Here is a 10,110-nt window from a genome sequence, read left to right on the forward strand (position 1 = left end):
GCCGCCACCGGCACGGCCCCTCCTGCATCCCCCGGCCCCCCAGAGCAGGCGAGGGCTGCCCGAGGGGCTCCCGCACCGCAGCCCAGCTTGCCCTTCCTAAAAAGCAGACGACCAAAGCCAGGCAGATAAGATGAAACTCATTCCTTTTTTTCTCCCCGCCTTGCTCTCCTTTTTCCTTTTTCTTTGTACAGTATGGTATTTTTTGCCCTGGTGCCTCGCTCGCAAGCCACCTCAAACGCCAGCCATTGCTCCCAGCAGATAGACTCTCGCAAGGTATCACTAGAAATCAAGGCACCAAAACACCATTCCCTGCCTTTATCGGTAACTTTCGAGCCTTCTCCATTCTGCTGCAACACATGAACAACCTCCTAAAAATGATGCCTGCGCAGTTAAAATGGCTCCTGTGTCACTTACCACCCTGAGCTTGCAGCAGAGCAGGACAGGGATCCGTTTGGATTGTGCCCCCAGGTTTCTGATCGCCTATCTCATCAGGAGAGATGGCTCTAGGAACCTATGGAGCTTCGTTTTCTTTACCGTTCAAACAACTCATTACGCCTTAGCCAGAATCCTTCACCTTCCTTTCGATGCAGCAAGCCCAGCATCAATTAAATTTTGGCGCAGGAGCCAACCGGTTTCAACTAATTCAAGTTCAAAGACATGGCGACGATTTGTTAATACGAAAACAGCCCTTTTAGGAAACAGTCCCTTAAAAAGCGATCTAATTTGGGGAATGTGAGTCCAATGTCGCAGCAGAGACCCCGCTGGAATAAGGCAGAGCTGGGGGTCCCCTCCTGCCAGAGCATTTTCACCCCGGGGTCGGTTCCCAGCCCAGCTCTAAGCACTCCATATCCCCCCTCCTTTTTTTTTTTTTTTTTTCCTTACGCAGATTAAATAGCATCGAAACATAAATGCGCATCATGTACACAGTCGGGCGACTACTTTACCGTTAGGCGTCTTGAAACATCTGCAACCGTTGCCTGGAATTACCAAGTATTCGGGTCCAAGTGACATTTCCAAAAGCCCTCCGTGGAAATCAAGGCGACGTGCATACCATTCGGGTTCAAAAACGTACCCAGTCCGGCTGGAGAAGATGCGGTATTTTTGTGCCACCCAAGATAAGACACTAACTTGACCTTAACTTTGTTATGGCGCCCCTAGTATCTGGAGAACGTGAACAGACACTGTCTGGCAGCTCTCGTAAAAACCGACTGGAGAAGAGATTCTGAGTCATTTCATTTATTGCCACTACAGTTCTGCAAGAAAGCTTTTCCTCCCTGCCAAACTTTAATTATTTATGCTCTTTTAGGAAGCACAAAGGCATCCAGAGCCATTCCCAACAAGCCGAGTTGCCTTTGCAGCCTTATCGAAGGAGGAGGAATGGAGAGCCCCCCTCGGAAGGGCTTTATCACGTTTAGGCTGCGGTCGGAATGCAAAGATGTTTATGTTGGAGTAAATAAAGGGATGGATGGTCGCCTGCGTGCTGCGGGGGGACGCGGGCGTGGGCGCAGCAAGCGGGTGCCCGCCGCTCCCCCACTCCCCCCCCCCCCCCCCGCACAGCCTGCACCCACAAAGCCGGGGCGGGGGGCGAAATGCAGCTGGAAGGACACCCGAAATAATCCGGCCGGAGGGCGTGGGGTGCATCCACCTCCCTCGGGTGCATCTCCCGCACGCCCACCCGGCGTGCCGCACACGCGTGTGCACACATGTGCCCACGGGGCGGCTCAGGCGGGTGCGCGCAGGCAGCGCCGCACAGGCAGGGCGCGCCCCGTGTCTGCGGCTCTGCCACACGCGTGTGTGCCTCCCCACACGCGTGTGTGCCTCCCCACACGCCCCGGACGGCTGTCGTCGCCCGCCGCCTCAGAGGATCAGCTGCAACCTGGGGTATGGGCACGCGTGAAATCATGCACCATTTTCCCCCGCCTGTGTGTCTATGCACCGTCTGCGCCCGCAAATATGTGCGCCTGTGCCTGCGCACACACGGTTACACACAACGGGCGCTGCTGAAATAAGGGCATCTATGTACATACAGGCACATACACACATACGTAATGCACATACTTTTGCGTCGCATCGCATTTTAGATCCTACCTCCTCTGGTTTTGCTCCTTTCGTGGGCGATTTAGACTGGAAGCTTGACAACAAGCCATCGTCCTGGATCAGATACGTTTAATAAATAATACATTGCCTTTCACGTCTTTTCACCCGAGGTTCCTCTTCGGATTTCACATCACCCATGTAATAAAGGGACTGGTTGTACTGGGGCGGGTTAGGACAGGGAAGGGCGGCGTAAAGGGTCCATTTCTCATGGACTGTAGCCGGCTGAATAGTATTCCAGGAGGGAACAAGAAAAGGGGCTTTATCTGGTTTTTGCTTTTCTCCTGGCTTGCATCATTGGGGTTGCTTCTAGTTTTTTTAATTAGGGAAACGCTACTGAATGAAGAGACTTTCATTGTCCGCAGTGCACCAGCTCCCAGCACAGGGGCTGAATGCCTCGAAGGCTCGGAGGGACCCCGGGGTGGTGCCCCGGCCGTAGGTGGCTAGGTGTGCACCCCCTTCCCTCGGGGGGCTCTCACCCGGCGCTGCTTCGCCCCCGCTCTCCCGCTGGCAGCCACCCCGCCAGCAGCGAGGCAGGTTTCTGTCTGCACTGGGCGAAGCGGTGAGAGTGGCCATGCTGGACGGCGAGAAACGCGCCTCCAAGCTGGGCTGGTTTTCCGTCTCCCTCCCGAAACACCACCCCAGCGTTACCTTTGGGGCTCTCTGGAAAGCTCTCGGGAAGATGGCTGCATTTCTGCCCTCCTAGGAATCCGGCCTTTACCTCCCAAAATCATCTGGACCACTGCGCCCTTGCGAGCAGTACTTGCAAGCGAATGAGCGGGTAGGAGCAGAGTTCAAATATGTCTCTTTATGAAATAATGAGTTTATTGCCTTCAGGAAGGCAATAGCCCCGTGTAAATAGGTAGCTGCTTTGTGCCGTTCCTTGTGGTTGTTTAGCCTTGTTGCATACGCCCCGAACAACCATATCCCAGCCTACTTTATATACCAGAAAATAACGCAGGCTCTGCCAGCGTAATTATTATTACTGTTGGGAGAGGCAACCCAAGGTTTTGCGTGTGGAAACGCCTCTTCATTAGAAACAGATTTAGGTGGAAATTGCAGCCAAAAGCCATTTTAATCCGGACCTAAAATTCCGTGAGCTTTTTATTATTATTATTTTCTGAAGTATCAGACCAAGGCAACATCTAGCATTTCCCCTGGCTCTGCAGCTCCGGCCAGCCTGACTGCGCTGGTGCTGCAGAGGCTGGAGGCTCCCGGCAGAGAAAGCCTGTCAGCAAGATGCGGGGAAAATCGATTTCATTCTCGTCCTAAAACAATAATCAAACGGCTTGGGCCAGGCTCCCAGCCCCTCTGGTTGGGTTATCCTCTGAGGTTTATATCTGGGCAAAAAACCCGAAAGCGTTCCCCCCTTTCCCTCATAAAAACCTCTGCGGAAACGGCCGTGGGGACGGTCTCACAAAATAATCAAACACACCAAAACCTCCGTGCTCTCCCCTCTCTTGCGCCTGCAGCACCTCGGGGTGAGAGGGGGGCCCCGGCTCCCCCAGCCCTGCCCTGGCCCCGGCTCCCCCAGCCCTGCCCCGGCCCCGGCACCGCCCGCTCTCCTCCGCCTGTTTGTGTGGGGCAGCTCTTGGACAAGGCCAAAGTCAGCGGCGCTGGAAGGGCAGGGCCCGGCCCGGCCACCTGGGGCGGCACCGGCGGCGGCGGCGAGGCGAGGGCCGCCCTCCCCCGGCCCCGCGGCCCCCTCCGCCCCCGCGGGACCCCGCGCTGCCCCGGGGCCCGGCGGGCGGGGGAAGGGGACGGCGGGGCACTTCTTCCCGAGGGGGGGAACCTCTCCGCCGTGCCCGGGGAGCAGCCCAGCCCGCGGCCGGGGGCGGCGGCCCCCCCGGCGGGCAGCCAGGGCTGCCCTCCGCCCGCGCCCCTGCCGTCGGGGCGGGCAGCCGCAAGCCGAGCGGCGGGAGCGGCCGCCGCGGAGCCGGCGCGCAGGTTACGCGCGGGCCTTCCGCGGGTGTCACGTGCCCTCTCCGCCGGGCCGCGGCCGGATCTGCAGCTCCGAGCGGGGGGATGGGGAGGGGGAAAAAAAAAAAAAAAAAAAAAGAAAGAAAAAGGTTTATTTGTTAACCACTTTCCCCCACCGCTGCTCGAGCAGGTTACTCCAAACCGCAAAACAAGCCGGCGCCGCAGGCTCGCCCTGGCGTGCAGGGCAGCAGATGAAGGGAGCAGCCGGGACTCACAGAGCTGACGTCTTTACTAGGCGTTATTCCTTTATTTTGCTGCAAAATGGTGTTTACATACAGATAAAAGAAATCGATTTTAGTTTAGCACCGCTCGTTCTCCGGGGAAAGAGAGGGTAAAAAGCAGGAGACCATCTATATAAAAGGAGAAAGAAAGATAAAAAGCTGATAATACAGGTTTCCGTGCTGGTCTGGCTTGTCTTCTTCATTTTGGCTAAGAACTCAGCGTTTGCCAATTTACACAGGGGTCCTACGCGTTTCGAGAACTTGGTTTAAATGGTCAAAAACCACTCTCCCCGCGTTTCACTCGCGAATACGCTCTACTCTAGGGGTGAACACTCCGGGCACAAGTTCATGCAGGAACGGGCGGACTCTGCTCTAGTACATAGAAAGCGCCTGCTCACGCATTACTACTCTTTTCTTTTTCATCCGCCGGTTCTGAAACCAAATTTTAACTTGCTGATCGCTTAAATTCAGTCTGTTTGATAGTTCTTTCCTCTTCTGTCGGTTAATAAACTCATTGAGGAGAAACTCGTTTTCCAATTCAGCAATTTGTTGTTTTGTGTAAGGTTTCCGTTTCTTTCTTGATCTCCCCTGGGTGGGGCACCAAGGCAAACCTACAACAAACACGTCGATAATTTAGTGGATGAGGGCTGGGTATGAAAGAGAATATGCAAAAAAACCCGCAAGACAACAGGGCTAAACTAGGTCGGCAAACCTGGCAAAGCACGTCTGACAGCACGATTTCTATCTACCTCCGAGTCGCATTAAGTGATTATCGCTCCGAATGGGCTACAGGGGGGTTACAAAGCAATTACAGGCATCTCTCAGAAAGCAAGCATCGCTAGGTCGCCTCTAACTAAAGCGAGATATTTAAGGCATACCATCCTGCACTGAAGGTCTGAGGCATGACTGGACTGCTGCGGGCTGAACTGTCAGGTTCAAGTTGACGGAATTCTTGATGTCCTCCTTTAAGCTGGAAGTGCAGGAATTCACTTCAAAAAGAGCAGCCGAGCCGTGCAAACTTCTCTGCAGGCTCGAGTGGTCATACTTTACGGGCTTTAAGTTGGCTGCGTGAGTAACAGTTGGGTCATTTGCGAAAGATTGCCTCTGCCTGCATCTCTCCTCTTGTTTGGAGCTCGCATCGTGGGCGTAATATTTATTGTTGTCTTCCAGGCACTCTTTGTTGCCGTTGGAGCTGATGTTGATTGGAACGGAGCCGGGGAGGTAAGGCTGCGCCGCGCCGCTGAACGCGTGGCTCTGCGGCTGGGCTGCGCACGAACTTGAGCAAGTCCAGGGGATCGAGCTCCGGGGGTAGGAAATGGTGGGCAGAGCCGCCAATTGACTGCCATTAGCCCGCAAATTAGGAAAATAAAAGGAATCTGGAGATTGCAAATTCAAGAGAGAACCAACGTAGCCAGATCTGTAGAGACTGCGATCACACATTTCCAACAAAGGACTTCAGCTGTTCTTACAGCAGTATTTAGTTACAACAGGGAATAAGCGGAAAGCCTGAAACGATTGGACGAAACTTTGCAGACAGGTTCTTCAAAGCCGGTAATTTCAGCACCGCCTCCAGCCACCGAGCCACAGAGTCCCCCCCTTTTTTTTTTCTTCTCTTTTTTTCCCCCCCTTTTTAAAAGTCTTATGATAACACTTGAAATATGAAAATACCGAGCTCGCAAGGGGGAGGGGAAAACATGGTCTTCGCTTCTATAAAAGTGGCCGGGGCTGGCTGGCAAAGCCGCGGCGCCAGAGGAAAGATGAGGGGAAAACAAACATTTGCAGAGTTGCGGAGGGGACAGGGCAGCCCCGGGCGCAGCCCCCGGGGCCGGCAGCACCCCGCGGCCAGCCGCCCCCCGGGGCCAGCCGCCCCCCGGGGCCAGCCGCCCTGCGCCCGGCAGCCGCCGGGGCGAGACCTGTCCCCGCGATGGGAGTGTGCACGGCGGGCTGGGAATAACCTACGATGGCTCCTTCCCACTAAGGGGAAGGAGATGTGGCTGTTGAGGGCACACGTACGTGTTTCTGCCCCTGTACAGAGCAGTACACCTTGTGCGTGCCTGTGTGTGTCTGTGTGCGCAGAACACGCATTTTGTCCGGTTTATATACGCGTTTGTTTTAATTGCGAGCAACATGATATGCATCTGCATATGCTTGCAATTAAAATCTTAATTGATCGGGTATTACCAGGATCGTCATTCTGGTACGCTAATGACTAGTATTCTCTTAGGTCCGCCCGTCTGCACTTTTTACCTTTCATCTTCACCGCGAAGCGAAGGCAAGTTTTTAAACCACTCTTCTAAAACTCGGGGTTTATTTTGCCTTTAAAATACAACCAAACAAACATCAACAAACCGAGAATAACAGCAGCAACAATACGGAATTACTTGAGCAACCCGCCGAGATAAAAAATAAATAAATAAGTAGAATCGAAAGACTGCAAAGCAGAAAATGCCCGGGTCTGCTCTGCAGCAGAGGGGATGAGAGCGCAGCGGTGGGCAGAGGGGAGCCAGCCCCGGCTGGGTACCCCGCTGCTATCTCCCAAGTTGCGTGTGAGGAATTTGTCTCCCTGACAAGAAAACGATCCCTTACAGTGTAATTGCAGTGTTATTTTGGGGGGTTATACATATTTCTACATTTTTGAGAGATCAAACGAGAGCCCAGTTATTCCGTTCTCTCCCCCATTTTCCCCGTAGCACCGGAGTAAGTACGAATAAAATCCTATGAGAGCATCCTCACGGGAGGTTGTGCGGGTCGGGAGGCAGCGCACCTCCCCCAGAGGCAAGCCGAGGCCCCGTGTGCTGCACCCAGAGGCGCCCGCACCGGGCCGAGCGGCCGGACGCCTCCCGGAGGGGCGCCCCGCCGGAGCCCAGCCGAGCTCCGCCGCGGCCGCGGGCACCCCGCTCCCCGGCCGCTGCCGACCCCGCCGCCCCCCAGCCCCGCGGGGGGCTCTGGAGGCCCCTCCGTCAGCCGGGCCAGGCCTTTCTGCCCTCGGCCGCTTTTCCAAGAGGAGCTCCCCTGGTCTGAGCGAGCCCAGCTTCAGGCAGAGCCTCGATGGCCGCACTTGGCCACTTTCATTACCTCGGTTAAAAACTTGAACCTAGTTAACAGGTAGGGTTAATTTTCCGTGTTATTGTCCTGTTAATCATAGTTTTAATCTTGGTTTTATTTCTACGCCGAGATCAGAGAAAATGCCCCTCTTGACATTCTCCTAATCAAATTCATCTTTCTATTTAATGGGAAATTGGGGTAAATTCTGCAGTAATTTCATTGCCCTGGAAGAACTCTTTAAATGATTGGTCTCTCCTAAACCACACAGGACCACACAAGCACCGCTGGAGGATATTACTGACCACTGCCTTTAATTTTTATTGTTTGAGTTATGTCTACCAATTGAATCTCCCTCTTATTAGCTTACTTGTTTTCTGCTTTTTTTCTCCCCAAGAGGATGGGTAAACGCATAATCGCCTTTTACGAAAAAAGCTGACTCTGATTTTCGGTTCTCGGAAGACAGAAGGAACGTTTTGTGTTCAAAGACTATATTTTTTTGCCCGCAATAAACACGAGGAATGGATGTGAGTTCCCAGTTACCGGAAAGAAAGGTGACACTTCAAACTAACTTTTATGGGGTTAGAGAAAACAGAGCTTTCAATTAATGCTCAACTCATCTGTAGTTGCTAATTAATACCGCGAAAAAATATGAAAAGCAAAATCTGGAGTAGCTGGAGACACTCACAGCTGCGGAAAGCGATGTTGGTGTTTAAATCTGTAGGGAAAAGAACTGACAGAGACATCTTGTTGCCGGGGCGGCCGGCCGCCGCCGCGGTGCGGAGGGAGCCCCGGCCGGCCGCGGGCTGGTTCTGCCAGCCGCAGCCGGCTTCTGGTTTGGGGGGCGGCGGCCGTTCTGAGCCGCGGGTTCCCCCGCCGGTGCCTGTACAGGAAATATCACCGCTGGGGAACAGGGCGACCCGGGGGGCTGCTTTCACACGCTCCTTGCCGCTCTTTTTTTTTTTTTTTTTTTTTTCTTTTGGTTTTAAATAGGCAACCGGATCGGCCTGAACATCAGAGCATCCCTGGCATATTCTTGCAGTTTACAGATGAAGCTTGCTCTGCGTGTGACCGAGTAGTCTCCCTCGCTCATTTATCACTCGGAAACGCGGCTCCCGAAGCCAGCGAAGGCTTCCCCCGCCTATGCCGGGGGTTGTCCAGGAGATGGCAGGATTGCCTCAGACATGGCTGGGAAATCGCGCTGCCTGACAGGAGCCAAGCTCCATGGCAGCCGCGGGGCAGGCGAGCCGGCCGGCCTGCAATGCATCATTGTGCCACTGCGCATTTGCAGCTCGCTCTGTCGAGGTACATATTAATTATCTGTAATAATGCGCGCTCCGTTTCAGGCGAATCATTACGGCCTTTTCTCTAAACGCGGCTGCAGCCGGTCGCAGCCGTCCGCGTTTAGAGAAAAGGCACGGGGATTTTGAATAACACCCGTCAATCCCCCAGCTCCAGGCTTAGAAAACCCTTTCAGTCTGCACTGGTAGGTGGACGGGCTGATGTGCCCCGGCCCGCAGCCCTGCCCGCGCCTTCCTCCTGGCTGTAGCTGCCGGTTTCTTAACGTTTCTGCACGTTGTTACGAAATTAAAAGGCGACTCCTCCCCATCTGGTACCGATTTGTCAGCCAGTTCGGGTTTCCTCCTGCCCTGGGAAGGGAGCTTTGGCCGTGGCAAAGCTGCGTCTTCTGAGAGCCCGGAGACCGGCAAAGCCGAAGGTTAAGCCTGGAAGGAGGAAGGGAACGGCCCGTTCCCGCCGCCGGGAAACACAACAGCGCTGGCAGTGCCCGGCCTTCCCTCTGCGGGGAGGCTCGGTGGGAGGAAAAACTTCTCCAGAATTAATAGGACCGAAGTATGTGTGGCTGGGGGGGATGCCAAGAGGGAGAGGGGGAAGAAGAATTTAAAACATTCAGAGAAAACAAGGCTGCACCAGGAGAGAGGGCTGTTCCAGGTACTTAAATGATGTGCCCCACAAGTCACCTCTTTTCCAAGAATCAAGCAAAAATGCACTTTGCGATAAAATCTGAAATGCTCCGAAATGGACTTTTTTCGCCCGTTCAGGGAAAATAAACGCCTCGAAAGCTGTGAACGTGCAAGCGGAAGAGAAAGGGGAAGGAAGAGGGCGGAGGAGGCGGAAGATAACCCCCCGCCGCAGCCCGCCGCTTGCGGGGCGAACGGAGGGGCGCTGCCCCGGGCCGGCCGCCCCCGCCGCCGCGGAGCCCCGCCGGGCACCGGCAAGTGCCGGGCCAGCCGGGGAGGGGAAAACAAAGGAGCTCGGCCGCTGGGCACCGGCAGGCAGAGCCGGGCCCGGGGGGAGAGGGGAAAGACAGACTCTCCCCGGGCTCCCACCCCGGGTATGTCTCGCCGGCAGCGTTTCTTTCTCCCAAAAAACCCTTCCCCAGCGGCATCTCGGATACGCCTTTCCCTCCTTCAGCGTGCCTCGCATCGTATCTGCCTCTCCCTTCCCAAGAACCGCGTCCTATAAGTTGCCCTGGGAAGATCCCAGGCAAGCCTGGAGCCCGCGAAACGCCCTGCTGCAAAAAGAAGGCGAATTTCTTCCTCTCTTTATATATATATATATATATATATCGAAAAGAAATAGTTTTATTAAAGACGGTTCAGGAACAGTTTGGCAACATCGTTAACAGCTCGGAAGTTCAGCCAATGTTTCCAACACAAAGTAAAAGCAGACTTTAAGACAAGAAAAGAAAAAGATATGGTTTATGGAGAAACAATCTTACCGTATGTCTTACCCACATACACTGGTAATCAAA

General features: G+C 54.5%; 1 protein-coding gene across 1 annotated transcript; it reads right to left on the minus strand.

Annotated features, from left to right (window-relative positions):
• Window positions 1-4,626: 4,626 nt before the first annotated feature.
• HOXD12 (homeobox D12) lies at window positions 4,627-5,735 on the minus strand. The gene is made up of 2 exons (XM_009462345.2): window positions 5,174-5,735; window positions 4,627-4,906 (listed from the first exon to the last, which is right to left on the minus strand). The coding sequence occupies exons 1-2, from the start codon at window positions 5,733-5,735 to the stop codon at window positions 4,668-4,670; spliced, it is 801 nt and encodes a 266-aa protein (XP_009460620.1). The 3' UTR covers window positions 4,627-4,667.
• Between the last annotated feature and the right edge of the window lie 4,375 nt (window positions 5,736-10,110).

The sequence above is a fragment of the Nipponia nippon genome, unplaced genomic scaffold, assembly GCF_047370975.1.
Source record: "Nipponia nippon isolate SJK-2023a ecotype South Korea unplaced genomic scaffold, ASM4737097v1 scaffold_5, whole genome shotgun sequence".
Taxonomy (NCBI): domain Eukaryota; kingdom Metazoa; phylum Chordata; class Aves; order Pelecaniformes; family Threskiornithidae; genus Nipponia; species Nipponia nippon.

What these genes read in the sequence shown, in the direction of transcription:
- HOXD12 (XM_009462345.2), bottom strand. Translation starts at nt 5,735, where the DNA reads ATGTGTGATCGCAGTCTCTACAGATCTGGCTACGTTGGTTCTCTCTTG. An exon ending in CAGACCTTCAGTGCAGGATG is followed by an intron (nt 4,907 to 5,173) that starts GTATGCCTTAAA and finishes TGTTTGTTGTAG; the next exon opens with GTTTGCCTTGGTGCCCCACC.